This window comes from Condylura cristata, unplaced genomic scaffold (genome assembly GCF_000260355.1).
Source record: "Condylura cristata isolate star-nosed mole 26May11 unplaced genomic scaffold, ConCri1.0 scaffold00007, whole genome shotgun sequence".
In the NCBI taxonomy this organism is placed as follows: Eukaryota; Metazoa; Chordata; class Mammalia; order Eulipotyphla; family Talpidae; genus Condylura; species Condylura cristata.
The window spans coordinates 43,096,885-43,120,854 of NW_004567108.1; the positions used below are offsets into that span (position 1 = coordinate 43,096,885).

Sequence of the window (23,970 nt, forward strand, 5' to 3'; positions counted from 1 at the left end):
CAAGAGCTGGGATGTAGGCCAGAGGTGAGGGGTTAGAGGATTCACCAGAGACATAGTGGGAAGCAGAACAGGCAGATCTACTGAAATACACTGCGGAGGGGAGCAGCGGGCAGGTCAGGAGATGTCTGCTGTGCCATGTGGGTCAGCTCCCTGGCCAGGGATGGAATTCCTGCTGCAATGGCTGCAGATAGCTCATAGTGCTGCATCTTAACCCCTTTACACCACCAAGGATGCTCCCCTGTTCATTCTCTAAGCCTTCACTATTGCTTCCCGATTTGCTTGTATGATTCGCCCCCACTTCTGATAAATCTTATTTGCTTAAGATATCTAAAACAAACTACCCTTCCTTGCAAGGATCTTAATTAGTGTAGCTCCTCAATTATTGATCAATAACAGAGTAGTTATAGAGTGAAAGTTATTAATTATCTAATAAATCTGAGTCACATTCAGACATTTATCTTCTGCCAGGCATGGCAAATTAGCAAGTCTAGTGGTCTTTGAAGCAAGAGGTTATGAGTTCAAGTCCTGACCCTGTCACTTATTAACTGTGACCTTGGGCAAGACACTTAATCTCTATGAGCCTCCATTTCCTCACTGATAGGACAAGAAAAAAATATCAGGCAGGTATATTCTAAGGATAATATGAGTTTTCTTTTTTTTTAACCTGAAAACACTTTTAAGCCTTCAAGATATACTTATTGTTCTAGGTCAACAATCTATGTCTGTTATATATTTCCTACTTCTATTTTGGATATAGCCTGGGAGGTAGATTCTAGTTTTAAAATCACCCCTTCCAATGGAAGCAGAAAAGCTTAAATTTGTGTTGGAAAGGAGAGTAGATGACTTCCTTGTTTCCCATTCAAAAGCTAAATTTATATTTGACCCAGCTGAACTGGGAACAAGGGACAGAATTCAAACCACAGGGTCATTTGTCCACTTACCACTAGCTCCTGCCAGCTAGACTTCTGCTTTCTAAAATTAATGTAGTTGAACCATGTTTTCCCAGTTGGTTGACGTCATTTAAAGTCCTACCCATGGAAGCACTGACACACTTGTCAGTGGGTATTTTCTAGTCATGTGAAACAGGCCACTGTGTCATGCCTGTCAGAACATAAATGTCTGCATGTGACTCAGACTTATTAGATAATTGTTAACTCTTTACTTTTCACTTTGTTAATAAGGCACAAAGGAAGACTGAAAATGTCAGTTATAGAGAGTAATGTTGGCACAGCTAGTTCACAGCCTGAAAGCTAGTGACTGGTTTTGGATGATGTAATATATATCGCTTTTGGGCATTTGATATCTCTTCCAACAGAAGGCAGGAAAAGAGGAGGAAGGAGAGGTTCCCATGTGTGGGCTGCTCTCCACTGCCATGCCCTGGGGACATCCCCTTCAGGAAAAGTACAGGGGCCATATTTGCTCACACAGATCCTGTATTTATGCCAGTGGTCTTCAAGCTTGTCAAGGTGTTAGAAGCATCTGGGATATTATTATCTAGATTCTAGGCCATGCCCTATTCCAAGGAAATCAGAATCTCTGAGGGTGGCACTGAGGTTCTAAAGTTCTGAAGCTTTCCAGGTGACTCAGGTAGACGTATTATAAGTTTGGGATCCACAGTTCTATGCTCTCATCTTCTTTTTCAATCAGACTTGTGAATTGAAATCATCAATGTCACTGTTTTTTTTTTTTTTTTCCCTTACTCGAATCTCTACCTAGTCCTGGTTCTCTATCTAACACCTTGAAACTGAAAACAAAGCATTCATTGTGTTACATGCATATCTATGTTGTCTTGCAAACATTTTCTAAAGGTCTAATCACATTACAATAGAACAATGCTTGCTTTAAATCCAAAGTCATTTCCAGGGCAACTGTCTTTATCTGTGACTCATGATTTCTCAAAGGTATTTTTTTTCTGAAACGAAATATTCTATTCTTGGTGTCAAACTACAGAGGGATCATTCCTGAACATTTTAAATAATATGTTTTTAAATTGCTGAAATGGCAAAAAATACATTTTTCTAATCAAAATCTAATCTTCCAAACTATTTTTATCATTCCCCTCTGAAACTGTCAAAGCTATAAGCTTGTACAGTCCCTTTTTCCAAGACTACACTGAAAATCTTATCAAAACATCAAGGTTCTTTTTGGTTCAAGAATGCTGCAATGAACTGTAACAATAATAGGTGGCATGTACTGAACAACTGTTATGTGTCCGAAGTTTTGCTTCGAATTCTAGCTACATTTACTGCATTATCTTCTCTTGTTCAGCGGTAGACATTGAGGCTTGCAGAGGGTGAGTGTGCTCTGAAGTAGCACACATTTAGTAAGTTGTTAAGTTATTCCCTTTACAGAGGCATCATGAATGCATGAAATTGAGTGAGAAACTGTGCCTAAGTGTGTGCTAAGTCCTTTCACTGATGTCTCTCATTTATCTTCATAACCACTGCCATACCAGGCCAAAAATATGACAGAATACTCTAGGGACAAAGAAAAAGATCAATAGCCTCTCTCCTGGCTCTCTGGCCTTATGACTTCTCGTTCCTGCTCTCCTCTGTAATTATCTTCTCTGTGAAATGGGGACAGTTCCTGCAGGACCCAGAGCAGGTCCTGCAAGAAAATCATTTTCTGTATTTTCCCCTCTCTATCGGAAACAGATGAACAAGTCTAAGGTAACCTAAGAGACAAAGCATCAAGTTTTTTCAGGCATTTGCCTAATAAACATAAGATCTAGAACTCTAAATTTAAAAATGTGACTATTTCTGAGATTTTCTATCATAGTTAAGTAATATTGAAGGCTTCACATGTGTCAGTTGATTTTACCTTACTAACTAAAATAGAACATTTAGAAAACAGATATGTAAAAAGAAGAAAGTGAAAGTCACTTATCCAGAAAGGAAAAACTATGCATAACTACGGTGGCTATGCTTGCAATATGTGCCTATATAACTTGTATTTTGTTTTAAAAATCGGGTCATACTATCAGACTTTTTATAATCTGCAGTTTCATTTGCTGTTATTTAAATGTCTGCATGGTATTCTAACTCCAAGACATAGATAATTTATTTAATTAATTTATTGGAAATTTAGGTGAGTCCTCATTTTTTACTGTGACAAATGACGCTATAGTGTACATACAAGAGTTTGTATGCTTATCAGAAATGTAGAAATACTACAGCTCAAAGTAGTTAAGGGAATGAATAAATAGTTGAAGGCTTGGCTTTAACCGTAAATAGGATCTTCTGATTGTCAGTCCGGACCTTTTCAATCGCTACCAGGGTTCCTTAACATCCTACTGGAAGCTCTCAGATTACCTGCAGAGGTCGTTAAAAATATCACATCCTCAGCCCCTATCCCCCTACCCTCCTTAATCCCCCCCCCCCCCGCAGTATTTGAGCTGGACTAGAGGACGACACAGCCAAAGCCCTTATGGGACTCCAGTGTGCCTTGCGCTCAATACCACTGCTCTTCATGGGCCTTCTGGAGTCAAGTACACGCAGAGAGGTGTCTTGGGCTCCTATCTGCATTAGCTTCTAAAAGTTAAAGGGGGCACTGAAATAAACCACAATTATTGTTTCTTGAGTTAATAGCATCTGGGTATGTTACTCGGATGACTGCTTAGTCAATTTTCATGGCTATTTGGTTTTAACAATTGAAAGAGAAGTGAGTCTCCTGTAAATGATCAGGTTTTAGAAAGCTTTGAATTTTTGCTTTAGAGCTGGTGTAGAGGAAGGGCTGGGGGGTGACTGAGGAGCTGACGCTTGAGGGGAATCTTAGTACCTTAGATTTTCCTCACCTGTCTTGCAGTTACAAAGCTGATTAGCATGAGCCCTCACATGTCAATAGCTTTGAGCCTCTACTTGTTTGGCAGGAGCCAACCTCTCTAGACATCACCAAGAATCCCTGGCTCTATTTTCTGTAAAATGCTGGTAGGTAGACAAAACTGCCCCATCGGTTGTTCACTGTCTGGGTAAGGTGGTGTGAGGCTCCGGCTGTTCCACAGAGATGACAATCAGACTAGAATTTGGCCATCACTGCCACTGTTCTTCCTGACAGCAGTGGAGCTGAAAATCGATTGTCCCTTAAGGCCAGGGACAGTGAAACTCACCCACTACTCCTCTAGGTCAGAAACCATGAGTTAAAGTCTGCTTTCTTTCTTTCTTTTTTTTTAAGATTAATTTATTTATGCATACAGAACAGGCCAGAGGTGCAGGGGTGGTGAGAGGCTTCACCAGAGACAGAGTGGGAAGCAGAACAGGCAGATTGACAAATTACACTGCTGAGGGGAACAGTGGGAGAGACAGGAGAGGTCTGCTGTGCCATGTGGTCACCTCTGGACAGGGGATCAAACTCATACTGATGCGGCTGCGGCCAGTTTGCAGTGTTAAGCTTTAACCTGTTGTGCCATGAGGGAGAGCCCAAAGTCTGCTTTCTGTTTTCCATTTATTTAGAGAAGGATTTGGAAGCAAAGTTAATTGGCTGCAAAGTTCTAGCATTTGTGATTCGGTTCATATCCACGAGCTCTCAAGGCCTGGGATAGGAAGAATTTAGGGATCTGCTATACCTAGAATATCACTCTATTAAACATCATAGCAACTTGCAGGCTTTCTGCTTTCTGGTGCATTTGCCCAGAAACTCCCTGCTTTACCTACTATTGCCTGGATTCTGTGCCACAGAATACCAGCTGAACGTCAATGAGTGATTACAAATGAAGGAGATGTGTGTCTGTTTACAAGAGAGAAAAATATATATGGTCTTAGCTTTGGCTATCCAAAAAATCCTTAAAGATATGTAATAAGAATGACTGAAGTGTGGCATCTATGAGCCAGTAGGAGGGTGGTAGGCTGGAGACAAGAGAGACGAGACCTGGCTTTGCCTTCCAACTCTGTCATTCCCGGGCTATCACAGAAGGCAAGTCACTTCAGTTCTCAGAGTTTCAGTTTCCTTATGTGTAAAATAGGAATAAAATTCCCAGCTCAGAGAGTAGAAAGTATTCTATGACAAGCATTCTGCATCCTGTAAAATACTAGCATATTTATGGTAGTAATAATGGGTTCTATTATTCAGCAAAGGGGTAGTGCCCCTCTTGGGGGCTCTAAGGCTCCAAGAAGTCAAAGAACAGAATGCAGTATCCTCTGTAGCTATAACAGTGTAGGGCCAAGGAAATCCTGCCATGGTAAGGAGTACGCGAGGCCAACTGGAAAAAAAATGTGAGCAGCAGAGCTGGACAAGAAAAAGCTAAAGCAGGATAAGGAAAGCAGGGCTAGCAGAGCATGGTGCTCATGCAGTCAGGCTAATTCAGAGGCTTATTTGCACTATAATGGACAACAACAACAAACTATTTAAAATCCTCTGGAAGTTTAGAATCTGGGAAACATAATAACCTCAAAACCCCCAGAAGGTTGTATCATAAGTATAATATGATGGGCTTCCCTGATGGCACAAGGGAGTAAGTTTCAGCACTATGAAGCTATCACCAGCCACTGTAGAATGAGTTTGATCCCGGCCAGGGAGCTGACCCACGTGGCATGGCAGACCTCTCCTGATTCACCCCCTCACCCTCTCAGCAATGTATCTCAATAGATTCACCTGTTCTGCTCCCCACTCTCCTCTGGTGAGTCTTCTCACCCCTCCAAACCTTTGGCCTGTACCCCAGAAATAAGTTATAATGATTTGTGCAAGTTGACATTTCATATGTGGTGTCCTCTTTTGGTTAAAACCCTACCAACCACTACTCATGTCAATGACAAGAAATCAACTTAAGAGGATATTAAGATCTCACTTAGATAAAGGAAAATATTTATGCCCAATATTCACCATTTATGTGAACCTCTGACCCCATTATACAGCTGACAGGTTATTTATCTTGTTTTTGATCAGAATAAAATCAGTGACTCCTGTTCCAGTGAGAAGGTAATATGTGAGCTGTGTGATAATTTAAATAATTGTCTTATCAAAAGAGCTCTTTCACACAATTTGATATCAGACAAATGTACAAGTATATAAAGTCTTTCTTGAGATTCAGTTCCAGAAGTGTTTAGTTAACATGTTTCTAAGGTTAGTTAAATACGGTGACCTTAATTATCGATTCAAGACCAAAATATACTTCTCTCTCTTTTTCTAAATTTGGTAATTTTAAAAATATGTGACAGATATTGGCAAGTTTTAACACTTCACACTGTGCCATTCTGAAAGCAACAGCAACACCCTAAAAAGGTGACACAAGTCCTAGTCACTAATACAAGCACAAAATAGTAGGACACCTTGACATTTCTCCAATTATTTACATCCAGAAATCTACAAACATTCTAACCAAACAAGCAGGCAATAATGAACAGAGTTCAGCTACTAAGGGCTGAGGGCCATTTTTAGTAGGCAGACTTTTTGTTGACCAGTGTGTAAAAATCGTGTTGTCTCAAACACAAATCTGAAGTCATGGGTTCTCTTAAGGAAGTACAAGCCACAAAGATGGTGCATTCGGCTGAATTTCCACCTGGGAATCAGCAATCAGAGAACCCTGGATGGTAGCCACCAGCTTCAGATGTACAGGTGTGCGCTCTCCCTCCCACCATTGCTGGCCACCCCTCCCTTCCCTTTTCCACATCACCTCTCTGGGCCCCTGATGGACCTAATTTTGGAGACCTTGACTTAGTTGTCCAATGCCTTCAACCACTAATCCCACAACTGGGTATTTCCCCTTAGGTTTTGTTCTTTTTTTTTCTCTTGGCAGTCTGATTCTTTAAGCAGCATGATTCCCAAAGATCTACAGTTGACCCTTGAACAACACGAGTTTGAGTTGAGCTTGTTCAGACTTTTTGTAGCACTGCATTCTGTCTTCATGATCCAACCAACTGTGGGTATCAGTTTGTAGGCTGCAAGGATGCAGCACCTGTGGACACCAGGGACTGACTCTAAGGGGCTTGAACATGTTTGGGTTTCATATTCCTAGGAGTCCTGGAGACCATCCTTTTCAGATACCAAATGATCCTGTGGTTAAGTTTTGGCAGATCTGTAAGTTATGCATGGATTTGTTAATGCACTAACATTAGCCCTCAACTTGCTTAAGGGTCAACTGTGATTAGTCCTTCCTTTACCATTTTTCTTTCTTCTTTTCTAGATGAATCATTTTCCTTTCCTGCCTCTTTCTCCCTCACATCCCACATTCCTTCTTAACAAGGTTGGAGAACGCCTTTATAATGCTGAAGAGCAAAGCAAGATTTTTCCAGAATGAACTGAGATGACAACTCTTTCGGGAAGATAACACCTAAATAGCTATCTGAACTCATATTCACAGACCTAAAACAGTGCCTGTACATAACCTAACTCAAAACTATAGAGAATAACTTAAAGCTGTTCTGAATCTGAACAGACTTGGTAGCTTAAAACATATTTCATTCTCAGAAAACAAAAGATTGAATCTATGAATATAAAAACAGTTGATAAGGCTTGTTTTATGGAGGAAACATTTGCTGAATGATTTTGCAGGATGGTGCATGCCGTGGCCTAAAATAATCTGAGCAGTTTCCTCATTATTCAATGATGGTACAGTATTCAAAACAGATGCAGCCATTTGAGCTCAAACTTCACTTGTAAGAAAACATGATTTATGGTGGAAAATATTCACAGGAGTCACCCAGTCTGGAAGATACAGCAAACTACTTCCAATCCTATTGCTCTCTGTAGCTGCTTCTAGGTAAGGGGTGAATGAGTCCTGGTACTTGCCTATATGCAAACTGACAGGACTATCTCAACCCTCACTATTTGCTGTGTGCACAGAGATTTCTCAAATGTCGATAGGTGATCTCCCAATTTACACACTGAGAATGAATTCTGGGGCTTTTAGTCAACTACTGTGGCCAAAAGACATAACCCAAGATATTAGCTTGCCTGTGCCACAGGATGCCCACATAATCCGGTTAGATATTTTTTCTGGGTATATATGCCAGGGTGTTTCTGGAAGAGATTAGTATTTGAATTGATGGCCTGAATAAAGCAGATGGCCTCCCCAAACAGGTGGCCATCATCCAATCAATCCATTGAGAGTGTAAGAACAAAAAGGTAAAAGGATTTAAATTCTCTTTCTCTGCCTGACTACTGAGCTGGAACATAAGCCTTCCTCATGTTTCTGGATGAGGATTTATTTATATCATTAGTACCCTCAGTTCTAAGGCCTTTGGACTTGAACTAAGTTACATCACAAGCTTTCCTGTGTCTCCAGTTTGCACATACCAAATCATGGGACTTCTCAGTCTCCCTAATTGTGTAAATCAATTCATATATATCTATATATAGAGAGATATATATCTATATATATAGATAGATAGATATATAAATACACACACACACACACACAAAACCCATACACACATATAGGTGTGTGTATGTATGTATGTAACTTTATAACATAATATGTATTATAAGTAATGTGTGATAATATATACATACTATAGGCATATACACATAACTGTTATAACTTATATATTATATACATACACATACACACACTAAATATGTTGGAACTGTCTGGAGACCCCTAGCCTCTAGTTTGGAGATGGTTCCCCTCACCTCTCCACCTATTGTATTTGCCTCACCTAGTCCATTTGGGAGTGAAAACTTGTGATGCTCATAGTGAAGGTCTTTCTATACCATCACTATTTTTGAGCAGGACCTAGGTGAGAATTATTAAGAAACAGAAAAATAGATTTTCATAAAAGTTAAGTGCTAGCAAGAACAGGAGTCTTAGGTGATCTTTCCTTGACTTGCTTTCCAGGAGTCATCTTTACCTCACCTGCTTCTTATTACAGCATAACAGGACACACAGAATGGAATATTTTTCTTCCTTTTACAAATAATTCCCTTTTAAACAGAAATAATGACACAAAGATGATATTTTTGAGGTATATAATTCAAGAAATGTGACGTACTTACTAGACACCAGGGACCATTTGGGGACTTAATTTCTATTTCTTACCATATCAGAACTATTTTGCTTACAATGAGGAGAAAAGTTTAATCTTTAATTCTGAGACAAATAAGAATTTCCACAATAATAACATAATAGAAATGTAATTTTAAAGATGAAAAATCAAGACCTATTGCTGATAGTGAGTATCTGAGAAGGAAAAAGCATCATCTTCATATAAGTCCTCAGCTTGGTCAGTGGACTGCCAGAGTGAAAATAGGAATTCAATCAAAATTAGAATGTTTTAAAATTAGACCCACTAAGGGAATGAAAGATTCTCAATTCAGAGCCTGAAGCACTAACAAGCCATCATTCTGGTTGAGAATGCAAATCCCATGAGGGGAGCACTTTAATTACTATTTTGATTTTAAATTCTATTTGTTAGGAAAGCATTTGCTCTCGTGAGTTTATTGACAAAGGGTTTTTGTATTTTAAGAAGTAGTGTTTTGAGGTTGACCTTGTAGTTGCTTCCCAATCCCCCTCCCAAAGAGTTCTTCCCATCTCTTCAAGACCCAGCCTCCATGTTACTTTCTTGAATATGGCCATCTTCTCAGTGGGAAGCTATCTCTTCTTTGAGCTCCTCCCATACTAAATTCCATTCCTCATCCTCACCTTCATTTTTCTTTTTACCCCTGTACCCTCTGATGTCTGAATAGAGCTGGGTGGCCAGTATCATAGGGTGTCCTGTTCTATCCCAATGACCTCTGTTGGGAAAACAGCTTGTTTCTTGAAACCTGAGTTCAGCCTCTCCAGTCCTGGGCCAAAGTATGATTCTACATGGTTATTTGTGGGACCTTCATAGACAAATAAATAAGAAAGAAGGTGCCCAAGGATAGAACAATTTGAATAGATCAACTAAGGAGAAAGAAACTAGTAAGAACTGCTGAGGTCTTGAGAATGCCGAGCCAAGATCCATTCACATTCCACCAGCAACTTCAATAAGGCTGTAATTTTGTTATTTTTTCCTTCCTGCCTGTTTTCCTCTTCTTACTGGCTAAGGAAACCTGAAAAACCCTCAAATTGGCTGTGTGCTGGTTGAAGAGGTCCTTGTGCTGAAGTGTGTCCAGGGGAGGAGAGAGCCTTGGAGTGGGAATCTTAGTTTGTGGCCATGGGTAGAAGGTGGCCCCCCCAAGATAGAAAGGGGCTTCCCAAGGTAATGGTCCCACACAGTGTCAGGAATAGTGGCTCTGGCACCAGAGAAGACAGTGTTCAAACACCAATCCCACTAAATATCTCAATTTTCTGAACCAAAATATACTATAAAATGGAGATTTAAATAATAGTTGTCCTGGGGGCTCAAAAAAGCTTCCAGGCATGTTTCATGTGGAGTCAAGATTTAGCTTGGTAGTTTCATTTGCTCTGAATGGAACTACCCTCTCAGAACAGTAAAGGAAAAGTCAGAAGAATCAGAAGGGACAATGGTACTGACTGCTCAGTTTAGTGAAGAATCCCTCCTCTAGTCTGCCTGTACAGTTGGCTCTATGATGCGGCCACTGGAGGCTGTATTCTGTTTCTTGTCTGGTATGTGCATTTCTCAGCCAACATCAGCCTTTAATAAACATCAGCTTACTGGGTTCTAAATGTTCTTTCAGATGAACTCATTTAATCCTGGAGTAATAAAGGCAAAGAGTATCAGTGCACAGTTGGGTCTCCACAATTTAAAGTCCTCTTTTTATGTCCCCTTGGTTCAAGGATCCCTTGAAAGTTCTGCTCTGGTTAGCCTAAGGCCACACAAGTGAAAGAGAAAGGACACTTGTGCTTGCTCTTCAGTTTCTATCCAAGTGGCCTCATGTCCTTTGTGAAGTCTTCTTTCCTGGTCATACCCTGACAAGCAGAACTGGCCACTGCCCCTGCTATATCATCTGCATATTTCTATTGCAGCACTGATCATAATGGTTGACAATGATTTGTCTCTACATCAATGCTAGGCAATTGTTCCTCCAAGGGCTGTGTTTTATTTCTCTTTATATTCCATATTCTAGTGCACCTACACCCATAGTAGGTGTTCAATGCTTAATGAATCAATGAAGGGACAAGCTAATTAAAAAGGAAATGGACAAGCAGGGGAGGTGGATGCTGAGGGATATCCTTCTGTTTTTTCCTGCCCACTCCAGTATCCCTTTCCTTGCTTCTCACATCCCAGCTTCCTATTCTTTCTGTCTCTGTTGAGATCTTGTCCTGGGTCTCAGGAAGCATCATTTTTGTTTACAGATTGGGAACGTTTTGTCCTCACTACTTAGTTAACATGGAGAGAGATAAATGGTGAAACTTGTTGCCAGGAAAGTCATCTGACATCGTCTATGAAGTAGACATTCATGGAAGTTGCAGTGTGAGGCTTCCCTTTAAGAAGGAACACACTTAATTGCCTATGTCTTTTGCTCTCTGACTGTCCTACCTGCATGGACACAATTTCTAGAGTACCACAGAAATCTCAGTCCTGATCTTTGAATCATGAACCAGTGCTCATTATCCCTGATCTGTGTTTTTAATTATGTCTTTAAATCACTAAAATCTGGCTTATGTTATTTGCAGTGGATGACAATTCCAAACTGATAAGCTAGTGTTTTTTCCTTTCTTTCTGCAGAGTGCCAGTATCAGTTCATCTCAGGACCTTTACGTTTGCTATTCCCTTTGCATGAATTGCTTTTCTCTCCAATCACACCTGACCTGATAGCTTTTCAAAGTCAGCTCATCAAGTTAAAATATGACTTTCTCAGAGGGATGTTCCTTGAATACCTGATGTGGAAATTACTCCCTGCAATGCATCCATCACTCTTTTCTAAGATCATCCCATTTTTTTTTTCCTCACTGCCGTATCACTGTCTGAAATGCTTTTGCTTGTTTCTTTTTGCCTTAGTCCACTTAGGTTATTATAAGAAAGTACCATGGACTGATGGCTTGTAACCAACAGAAATGTATTTCTTATAATTTTAGAAGCTGGGAAGGACTTGATGAGGACTTTCTTCCTGGGTCCTAGCTGATATCTTCCTGCTCTATCCTCACATGGTGGGAGGTGCTCGGGAACCTCTCTCACTAGACACCAGTCCCATTCACGAGTGTTCTATCTTAATGGCTTAAAGCAACTCCCAAAGCTGCCATTGACTAATCCCTCCCCATGAAGCATTAGGATTTTGACATGTAAATTTTTCAGGTACACAACATTTAGACCACAGCACTTCTTGATCCCTGTTATGTGAATTTATAGCTTGGACTGATGGGTTAAATACCAATCATCACCTAATTACTATATAGAACATTGTTTATTTGAGATAATGAATTTCAGGCTCAATTTCTCCTCATGAACTTGTTATAATCTTGATTATAGGTTATCATATAACTTGTCACCATCCCTACCTTTTATATCTGAAAGCTCATCATATTTTAACACCTTGATATTTTTTCCTTTAAATTATTAAAAGAAGTTTTAAAAATTTATAGAAAGAATCCCACTTAACCTTAAATATTTTTTAATTGATTTCTTGAGTGCTACTACTCACTCCTTGCAAGTCTTATCCAATTTCATATCCTTTCTTGTGAAAATTATACCGCTGGAGCTTTTTCAAAGGCACCTTGCCTCCTTTCCTGCCCTCCCAAATGTCCCCCTGCACCCCCCACAACCTCTTGTCTCTCTGCTATTTAAAGGCAGAAGAAATTTTGTTGATCATTTTAAGAAACTTCCCTTTGCTCTGATTTATGGTGGGAGGAGCATGGTGGACAAGGATGAGACTACAGGTAAAACCTTGACATTTGGGAGATGTAATTCTTTCTTATCACAGCTAAAACGTATGCATATGCATACAGGAACTATCTGTAGAGGCTCATAGGGTAGGGCAATCTGTGATGCACACTTAAAGACTAGAGTAGACTAGTGTGTGTAAGTAAAAAGATTATAAGTTAAATGGCATATGGTAAAGCCAGAAATGTATGTAGGGGATTATGACAGAAATTATAGCTGTTTCCCAATATTTATTATCTCTCTTTTCACTGTAATAAAGTCCTCTTTTTATGTAGGGACACAATGACAAAAGAATGCATTTTCCAGTCTCCCTCGTAGCTAGGAGTGACCAGGTGATACAGTTCTGGAAGATTGCTTTGTCTGGGACTGCTGAAGAACTGACTCGGCTGATATGGTGTTTTGCCCTTCACTCTTCCTTCTAGTCTGTAACTTGGACTGATGGCTGGAGCATTATAGTAATCTTGCATCGTTAAGTAAGGATGAGGATGGAATTCAGAAGCTAAGGATAGGAAACAGAAGAGTCTTCCATGAATCATCTCATCACTTCTGAATTGTCCCTTCCCGACTTCTGTACTATGACAGAATAAACCCTAGCGTTTTTAATCATTGTTTTTTGGATTTTTTTTTGTTAGTATAGCTAAATATAATCAATTTTGGTACACATGCTCACTTGGGGAGTTTAAAAAATATATACCAAATGCCAAGGCAGTAGCTCCCAGAAACTCTAGGGATAAATTCATCAGCACTTTTTTTTTTAAGCTTTCTAGGTGATTTCAGTGTGAAGTACAAGTTGAGTAGCTGCCTTATTCGACAGGCCTCCTGGGAAATAGGGCACTTCTTATTATAAATTTGGATTTTCAGGCCTCACTTTCCAGAGATTTTGGTTCTTGAGGTTTGAAAGCATCCTGGGTGATTCTGAGATAGGCAATCCAGATCACATTTGAAGAAACTGCTTTAGGCAATGGAGAACCTTTGGAAGTTTTAAACTATGAAGTGACAAGATCAGAGGAGAGTTTTAGGAGGATTAGTCTGGATCTAGGATATGAATTAAAAAGAGAGGTGAGAATTGAAGGCCAGGAGACCTACTGGGAGGTACAAGGAGAGTTGATGGCCTGAGGGGACATGATTCTGAACAAAGAGGGAAAGGCCACAGAAGTGGGTGGAAAGGAGATACACTAGACACTGAAAAAGGTAGCACACTGTCAGAATTGGCAACTGACAGAATAGGGGTGAGGTATTTATTCTTAGTGCCTGAAGAATATCCTAGGAGTTTGACTTCTGAGTCAGCATGAATTTCCACTTTTTACTTGACATTGGGCATAAATATTTGTTTACTAGGTATCCATGTCTGTTACTTAAAAAATGAGCTCTGTTTAATGGCTTTGGTACTTCATTTCAATCAAAGGTTTATTTCACAAATTTTTTTATATTCATTTATCTGTATGCAGAAAAGAATACACATTTATATATGTCTACACAAGAAATTAATATTTTTTTCATTTGGATTTTACTTTTTTTTTGTCATGATTTACAGATCAGAGGAAATATGAACTGGCTGATGGTTTTATTTCTGCTCTGGAACTGTGCCTTAAGTAAGCATCTTTTCAGATGAGATACAACTTTAAGAGGTGATCTCAATGGTAAATGATTGTTTATTTAATATAAAGCCACCATGAAGCAGACAGATGTGGGGTGATAGTTTATTAAACAACCTGAATTTAACATAATTTATGAGTAATTCTAAAATATACAGTCTGCTGATTTTTCTGTAATAACAAACACCTGGGCCTCAGAAATTGATCTTAGGTATGTACTTTCAGCCCTCTAATATTTAGAAACAAATGCATTACAGTTACAAGTTGGGAAAAAAAATCAGTGTAATAGAAATGTCATAAAATGTATGCTAATCTAACTTCTCAATTTTTACTAACATCTATATCAAGATTCAATTTCTTTTAAAAATAGTTTCGAAATGCCAAGTACATGAATGAGCAAATGAGCCTCTCAGGGGCTCAAACGTGAATGGAATTCACTGTATAAACAATGGATTGATGACAAATTTTGTTCAAATTTTCTCTCTAATTGAAACTTCTATTAAGAAGATTCTAACAAGGTAAACACATAATATCTGCTCAAAATATAAAATAACTGTCAAGTTCAGCAAGCAATGGGAGACATATCACATTTAGTTTGTTGCTGACAACAGTCTCTGCTTTACTCTGGTGTGAATCAGTACTTTGCCACTTGTTCCATTGTGTGCGTATGGGTCACCAGTCTCAGCACCGCTGAGAAGTTACCATCTGCTCAAGATGCCCCTGTACACCATGGAAAGCACACGCCCTGGACGTCAGTTACTGCACCTGCTCCCCTCCTGTTCTCTCTTACAGTTGAATTTTTGTTCCCTCTTCAGATACTAATAATTAAAGTGGCTAAGGCAAAAGGTTAACCATATTGGGAATCAGAACATTTATGAACACATTCATTTCATATAGGGAGTATCCTATGCATGGTCTCAAATCCCAGCCCTAATTAGGGGCTACAACTTTGGGTACTGAGTAGTCTTCTTGCAAGAACGCTAAGAGCATATGTAAATAGTCCTGGGTAAAACTCACATACAGACAGAAGAAAAGACACATGAAGATGAACACAGAGATACTTCAACAAACCAAGTAGCACCAAGGATTGCCAGCGAACCTCCAGAAATTAAAGGAAATGCCGGATCCTTTCTTCTAGCCCTGGTAGGATCCATCCCTGCCAAAACTAAGAGCTTGGACTTCTAGCTTCCAGAATTGTAAGGCAAGAAATTTCTGTTGTTTAAGCTACTCAGTTTGAGGTATTTTGGTACTGTATTTTGGTACATATAGAACATTATTGATGGAGAAAATTTGGAAAGGAGGCACCACAAGATCAGAAACCTGATTCACCAGAGGCCAAAAGCTGGAGTGGGGGTGGGTAGAGGCGATTCAATTGCTATAGCAAGTACCAGACGCTGTAGAAAGGACCAGGAGGCGGAGCCCAGAGTTGGAGTATGGAGACTGTGCACCACTGTAGAGAAATCACTGGTCCTTACAGATCAGCCTAGCTCCACCCAAGGAGTAGTTAGGTTACAAAGTTAATAACTCCACAAAGGAATGAACCCCTCCCAAAGAGAGAAGCTTATTATTGGTGCCATTTCTGCCCTGGCAAGGGGCAATAGCCTTTCTGCCCACCTGAACAGGGCCTCTTCTTTGCCATCTTTGCAGAGCAAACTCTTCTGCCCACCTGTAACTATGCTGGCCTTTCTTCTAGCACATCTGTCTCTTTTAGGGGCAGCTCTTTCTGCCCACATGTGTCTATGCAAGTGTCCTTGATTCTTCTCTCTCTTTTTATAACAAACCTGCCCTTCTGGATATAACTAACATCTCTGCCGCTTGGGAAATGCTTTGTGTGCCACTGAAAGAGGAGTTCTTGTGAAACTCTCCCCAGAGTTACCCCAAGGACCCCCACTCTCTAAACCCAACACCTCTCCAAAACTGACTTAAGTATAAAGACATAATATTCATTGGGTAAAGATAGAACTCACCTTTCATGATTTGATAACTGAGGGTTAAGATTTTTAGAGGAAAAACATCTGTAGTGGGGAGAGAAATAAAGGAGTGGGCACCTGGCATGCCTACCAGCTAGGCTTCTGATGCTAACACATAAATAACAGCTTCTGCTGCCTTCTCCACCATGTGTACCAAAGAGCTAAGAGGGCTGCCCCCACGGGCTCCACCTCTTCTGGCCTCTACTTCTCCACACAATCGCTGTGTCTCAGCCAAAGTGGTGAGATGGAGCCTTACCAACGTAGACTGCAGCCCTCTTCTCCCTCTCCACGCCCGCCTCCCGACTCCTTAGCAGATAGAACAAGGAGTGAACAAGTACCAGCCAGAAGTGGTACTGGAAAAAAATAGAACAGAAAAGTTCAAATAGGAATCAAACAAAATAAAAACAGACCAAAAAAATATAAAAAATGAACATGAAAAGAGATGAAAGAGAAATGAGAGAAGCAGAGGCATGGCTGGTCAGGAGTACAATTGCTACAATTTCTGGTGGGAAAGACCTGAAACCTGGGCTTGTGGATCTCAAGTATTTGTTCTCTGGCTCTAGAAAGTCATTAGGAAATGAAGATTCTTCTTGTGATTATAGCTTGTTCACATCTTGACATATTATTTCTGGAATCTGACCACCAAACTTCCTGCATAGTGTTTATTTTTTAATGGCTCAGTTCTGTAAACAAAGCTTATGTGATTCTACATGGATTCTTCATTGCAGAACACTGGACAATGAAGCCAGGAGACACAGGAGTCATGAGATTCAGTCACCTAATTGAGATTTACAGAGTACTCAGCAGGCTTGTCCAAAATCTCACAGCCAATACCTCTGCCAAAAACTTGTAAATATTAAATGATTTATGAAGACACTCAGCTGACACTTAGAATGATTTTTCAACTACTTTTCAACCCTCAAAATCTCCATATTGTTTTAAAAGTATTCAAAAGGAGTTCAAAGTAAATAATAATTTATTCCAGATTAAGTATTTATTTGAAATACTTTTGATGGGCTAGTTTAAGTAAATGTATCTTGACCCATTGAATTTTAAATGTCTTACATTAACTAATCTTCACTAATCACATTGGCATTTACTGTAGACCAGGCAGACTACTAAGTGCTTGAAGACACTGACTTAGTAAATCCTCACCACAGCCTATGATTTGGAGTCATTATTTATTAGCCCCATTCTACTGATACTGAGGCATAGGGAGTGACAGTATCTTTGTCCAAGGCCACACTATTTGTGAGCAGTGGCATTGAGATATAAATAAACTCTGGCAGTCTGGGTCTAACCTCTATGTACATAACCATTGTGCCAGCTTGCTGCTTTCCTGTCTAAGCAGCAGTTTGCATCTCAATACATGCATACTTCCTATGTGGCAAAGCCATGGTGGTATCCAGGTTTAATCTGTTAGGGGCAATGCTTACCCTTATCACTGTATATTGCTTCTCACATTATTATACATAAACCTCACTTGGACTTTATTCACCAGCCACAGACAGTTTGAAGAAGATGCAGTCCAACATAGACCACAGGAAGACGATAGGAAAGGGAATTCTAAACAACAGCAACCATAACAAACTCCCAAGGTTTGCTGGAGGCTTTTGGCTGCTCTGGGTCACCCTCAGCTTGTGTCCTGTGCTTTACTCACTCTATCTCAGAAGCGGGGTATGCTTGATAGATCAGGCACCAGGGCAGGGGAAAGAGACCTGTGTTCCAGTCTCACAACATCTTGGGCTGGGCAGAATCTCACCCCTAGGTGGGGGCATTGTGCTCCTCGTTTCTCATACCTGACTCCCTCAGTCCTTGCATCTGTCCCACGAGTGAACAAGATGACTAACTTACAGATGAATTAAGATTCAGAGAGTTGGGTGATTCCATCAAGTTTGCAGAAAAGGATAGTATTCAGTGCAGGTCTGCCTGACTGCAAAATCTCCACATACATTGGCAGAGTTGCCTTGAAAATCACTTTATACTATAAATCTTGGACTCCTTAAACAGAAAACAATGAAATTGTGCTTTAATTACGCCAGGAGTCCTAGGATTCTTTGAAAGTATCTCAGAAGTCATTTTATGAAGGAAGACCAAGCCGATAGGATGCCTGCCCTGATGTGCATGCACACACACACACACACACACACACACCACAGACTCACACGGCTCCTTTTGGCTTTACTGCCTAGGGGAGAATCAGGTTGGTAAAGCTGTGGTAAATCAGGCAGTCAGGGTAGACTTGGGATTCGCCTTGTTGGCTCTGTCCACAAAACATTCAATGCTTTTGTAAGAGAAGGCTGTAGCCCATCTTAACTAATCTAAACACAGTTTGAGAAAGTGTTTTGGTTATGTCTGTGGTGATGGCTTCTTTCCCAGGACCAGCTAGTGAGAAATAGTCTGTTTTCCTCCCTGTGGCTACCATTGCTTGAGTCAAGGCTTCCATTGGTCAGGGATGAAAGTGGTGTAATGTTGATAATCTGTTAAATTCAAACTAACTGTCTTCCTTTCTTTTTTCTATCTTGCTTTATCCTCTTTTTACCCCATCTCCCTCACTGTCCCAAACCAGGTGATAGACTGGAATGGGCTACTCTATGTTGGTAAGAACCTAAGTTCACTTACTCAGTCAAGTTCTACCTTCTCCCTACTGGTTCTTAGACACCTGCTCTCAAGTGGGCATCTCGACAAGTGAAGATCCATGAATCTTCTACCACCTCACAGCCTGTTAAGCTCATATCCCCTTCACTAAAAGCTACTGAAGAAAAGAATTAAGCCAGTCAAAGGCCAATTGTTAATCATGGCCATGATATCACACCTTTCTTAACACACTTATGGAGGTGAACTTTACATGACATCCATTTCACTCATTTTATAGTCACCAATCAAAGATCTTTTGCTAGTACACAGTTGTACAATCATCTCCACACTTAAATTCTGGAATAGTTCCACTCCCCCCACCAAACCCTAGGCATTTGACACCCTAGATATAGGCAGCCACCAATCTACTTCTACTTCTTAGAGATTTGTTGTTTTTTCTTAGTATTTCATATAAATGGAAATATGTGGTATTTTTTGACTGGTTTCTTTCACTTAGCATACTCTTTTTAAGGTTCATCCATATGTTAAGATGTCTTAGTACTTCATTCCTTTTTACATAACACATTTTTGAATGGCAGTTTTATATAGAGGGAAGATCGTGGGTTTCAGAAACAGGCAAATGTGGAAGTGAATCAAAGTTGTACCACTTGTAAGATATGTGGCTGTGGGCATGTTCCTAACCTCACTGAGACTCATTGTAGAATAGGGACACTAATCTCTCTTTCAGAGAAATATTCTGTGAACTACTTGGATAATGCTAGTTAAGCAAGGGCATTTAGTAAAGCTAGTCTCTACAGTCCCCCAAGAACTTACGCTTTTCTTCTCTCTGCTTCACATTTTAAAATAACTCTTACAGGCTGCCTAGAGGCCTTCACATCAAGCTTAAAGTAAGAGTCCGCACCACACTATTGGGAATGGAATTCCATTGAGAGGGATTACACTCTTCATTAATGGAGACCAGATGGTGAGTAGCAATAGGGATTTCCTTCAGCTACATTGCTGTCATTTTCTACAAAGAAGGTTAGGTTATGTTTATCATTTTAAGGAGGAGAAAATCAAATCCTACCCTCGAACATTTTATAGATTTGGGCTTACTTTTGTAAGACTCTAAGAACAACATAGTTTTCCACTAGTTCTTGTGAAAACTGTTCTCAACAGCAACTCTCAGATACCAGAAGCAAGCAACCAAGTAAATAAAACCCACCCAGTTCCATGAGTTTCAACTCTTACCCAATAGTTTTAGACTTTCTCTTTTGTAACTTTTAGAAGAACATGAATTCTGTGTGTAGCAAAATAGATTACACCGAGTTCCTTGTTCATTTTTCCATGCATGTTTTCTAATTAGAACATGCCATCATTTGAGTTCTAAGTTAAAGATATCCTGGAGAGAACTCATCATATCCTCATAGACACTAAGTTTACAAGTGTGCTACCCCTCAGTGTAAGTTTTTCTGTTCTAAATTTGCTTTTCTAAGTAATTGTTTCTCCACAGTCTTTACTTCATACTACTCTCCATCATGCTTCTGATTTTTTTCTTCACTCCTTGTCCTGGATTTACCACAGCTGTGTTTCTCTTCCCAATTCCTGAAAAATTTAATTCCCTTCCACCTCCTAGATTTACTCCTAGCTTCATTTTCTGTTAAGAACAGCCTAACCACTAAAGTAGTAGAAAGGATAGGCCTTAAAATACCTCTACTAAACAAAGTAGGTTTGTAACATATTTCATGTATCTCTCACTCTGAGATTAGCACAGTGTATCTATTTTCAAGCTACAAATTTTTTTTCATTGTATAAAACACCTTTTATCTGATGTAAACTATTGAGAAGTATATAGCTGTCTAATCTTCATACAACAATTATACTTACTATACATAGTAAAGATAGCAGTGATCCTTTCAAACCCGTAAATTAGATCTAATTCCTACAAGTGCTCAATGTACAAAATTATATATCTGACTAAACCTAAACTTCTATCACAATAATGCCGTATTCACACAAACAGAAGAAAAAGCTCTGTCCAGACTGACTCAAATACTTAATAATATATTTGTGTAAGGATTCCTGTTTCCTTACTCTATGTACTCATCTGAAAATAGGAACTGTTAAACTCCATGGCTAACTTTTCTTCCAATTCTGAGAGATTAGGAAGGAGAAGATAGGGTCCCAAGAGAGAGGTTTTCCTTCTCTATATTACCATCTAAAATAGGCTTGGGAATCCATTAGGTGTGATAGAAATAATTGGGAGGTGGGATATAAACAGTGCTTAGGGTTAGTTAGATTAGTGAATTGCTCTAATCCTTAATAAGTTTTTCCTATGTGAAAACTTCCCTTTCACGCACTATCATGAAGAGTGTAATTTATATCCAAGACTTTATTTTAGAGATTTTATTTTAAATGGCATCCTAGGAATTTATCTCATGGTATTAATAGTTTAGTAAATCTGGGATTTAGCAAAGATTTTCTCTCTGCTGCACAGACCTTTTGTGCCTGTGGATGCCTCGCAGCAGATGACAAAACAATCTTGAGGCAGGATGCTTTAATTTCAATTTGATGCCCTAACATTCTGTAGAAACATCTCTAGCAGCAAATTTGAATTATACCATTAACATATTGGAAGTTAGTTTTTTTTTTTTAATCATTTAATGGTTTATGATTTGGTCCATAGTTTGTTTTTAGCTCTCCAGAGAATTCTGATCTCAGGATGGCTGGTTAAAACCCCATATTTGCAATGATCATCACACGGCCTTGGCTACCATAAATATCTGCCAGCATCCAAGCACCACGTGCAAGAATTACCAAATAATGTCAAGCGACTCCTACCCTGAGATGGCAGCGAGTTTTTGGTGTGCCTGCCGCGCCATTTCACAGCCTTTGGTCCTCGTCTTGTGCATTTCCGCCCGGAGTGAGGGACAGCTAACAGCGACATCCCCAATGGAAATGACCAGCTCTCGGTACAGGGCCACTTGCGTGTTGAACTCTTGGACAAGCTGGAAAAGAAGCGAGTTTCTTTCAGGAAACACGTATCAGAAAGTTTTCTATTGCTGTTCGTGACAGGGGCTCACGCTGATTCCCGAGCCACCCCCCAAATCTCTTGCTAAGAAAACTAAAATTGATGAAAGGTGAAGGCACAAAGATGGTCAATCCGCTTTGTCCAGGGGTGTTTTTCATCGGTAGGTCAGCTCATGGCAGCAGTATTTCCAGACCAACTTACCCCGTCCCATACAGACTCAGTTTCTGAAGCACAGGAGCATAGCTGGAGAGCAACATGTCACTGCCAGGTCGCTAGAGAATTAGTGCTGGGAACTCCCGCACAGTTCGCTCCCCGATACACATATTAGGGTATGGATTAGAAGTTGCGCGGGGATAAAGAGCAAGGAGGGTTGTAAAAATCACTCAGCCTGAACCCCGCGGGCTGCAAAGCCTCACCGGAAGACCCGCCACGGCCGCTGCGCTGGAACCTACGTCCCCTCCGCAGCTCTGTGCGCTCTGTTTGGGTTTGTTTGTTACTATCTCCCACAAAGCAACAGCCCCACCTTTCTTTTCTCCCTCCCGGGTGAGCGATCCCGTTCACCGTGTCTGTCGCATCCACAGTTCTCCGGGGGTGGGGAAGAGGCACGACCTACAGCCGCTGACCCCTGGAGCCTTGGCGTGGCACTTCTTTGCAGGGTCATTACGACCTGGGTGTCACGCTGAATCGGGGACTGCAGATTTAAAAATAGTGCATGTGCACGTGATCGGCATGGAGGAGCTGAGGGTGGGGGACTGGCTGGCACTCAAGCAAATGATTAACATACACAATTTCCCTACCCCCGCTCCGGGAGAAAAATAAAGCGCAGATTTATTTATCTTTTTTTAACCTACCATCTTGCAGTCGTCCAGGGCTCTTTGGGTTTTGTAGGTGTTTTCGGAGCCGCTGCCCCTGCGCTCCCAATCCCCGCTCTGCTGGGGAGGCTTGCTGATTTGGAAGATCGAGGAGCGGGTGGACCGGCTGGGGCGCTTTTTGCGCCCATTCGGTGCAGAACTCATGCATACACATCCACCAAGCCAAAGCCACTGGTGCAGTGCGCCCCGGCGCGGGCGGCCCGGTCTTTGCCCTGCGCGCCGCCGCCAAGTAACCGGAGCCGGGACCCGAGGCGCGGCGCTCACAGGCTTGGGGCTGCCTGCACGCGTGGGTAACCTTCAGCTTGAAGGAGAGCCGAGGAAGCGTTGGCTGTGCCGTGCAGCATTGCTTCCACTAGCAGCGAGGAAGGGACTCGTTCAAGTTCTGCTCAGCAGCATTACCGGCCCTGTCCCGGGAGCTGGGCACTGGCGCGGGCTCGCACCACCTTTCCGTTGGCATGAATTGCGACCCGGGGCGAGAAGGAACGCGCCGCCCGGCGGTACCGAGTTTCCATTCAGATGGGGGAGCAGCTTTCAAAGCCTGCGCTTCAAGGGGGGCTGGGGGGGGGGCGGGTGTCGCGCTAGCTCCAGAGTCTTCCGCAGCAGCTCTCGGTTGTCTTCCCCGCCCTCCCCGGTCGCCAGGCCTGGAAGGGCTGGCAGTCCCCGAAGCAGGCAATTGGCTCTAATCGGCTGCCTTGATCCGACGTCTCTACGGGTTAGTCTCTTTGAGGATCCCAAATGAATCCGTGGCGGGACTGGCAGACGCAGGGAATCGGTCTGGCTGACGTTGTTCGCGGCCCAGCACATTGATAGGATAGGAATACTAATGTGATCCGTCCATACAACCCACTTCCCCCTCCACAGTTTATGCACTTATCCAATCAAATCCCCGGAAACATCAATTGCAATATTACTTCATCTGTCTATTATTAGAAATGAAAAAGTGTCATCAGAGTGGAGCACATTGCCACATGCTGGGTCCTAAACACGGATTTCAGACCAACCAGCGTGGGCTTGAGGCCTGCACCATCGCACCATCGGGGACTGTCTGATGCCTTAGATATCATAGGATCCCAAAGGAGGAAGATGTGAGATATTTGCTTCAAAAGGAAGATCTCTGGATAATATGAAAGGAAAGCTGTCTTCATTGAGCTTTTGTTGGTTTTGTTTCTTGTCTTTCTTAGAGGGGTCAGTGTGGCAGAATGCGCAGAGGCTTTCTGACCTCACCTCATT

The 23,970-nt window shown here is 41.1% G+C and overlaps 1 protein-coding gene across 3 annotated transcripts in view; it reads right to left on the bottom strand.

The window, feature by feature from the left end:
• The window catches only part of RGS7BP (regulator of G-protein signaling 7 binding protein), an 87,470-nt gene extending 63,959 nt beyond the window's left edge, over nucleotides 1–23,511 (bottom strand). Inside the window, exons 1-2 of one of the 3 annotated variants that reach the window (XM_004678271.2) lie at nucleotides 22,720–23,511; nucleotides 21,679–21,845 (exon numbers count right to left, since the gene is read on the bottom strand). In XM_004678271.2, the coding sequence (XP_004678328.1) occupies nucleotides 21,679–21,845; nucleotides 22,720–22,884 (332 nt within the window). In that variant the 5' untranslated portion in view covers nucleotides 22,885–23,511. Of the gene's footprint in view, nucleotides 1–21,678; nucleotides 21,846–22,069; nucleotides 22,118–22,391; nucleotides 22,518–22,719 lie in introns of those variants that run through there. The other 2 variants (XM_012721912.1, XM_012721913.1) reach the window with 2 other exon arrangements.
• Between the last annotated feature and the right edge of the window lie 459 nt (nucleotides 23,512–23,970).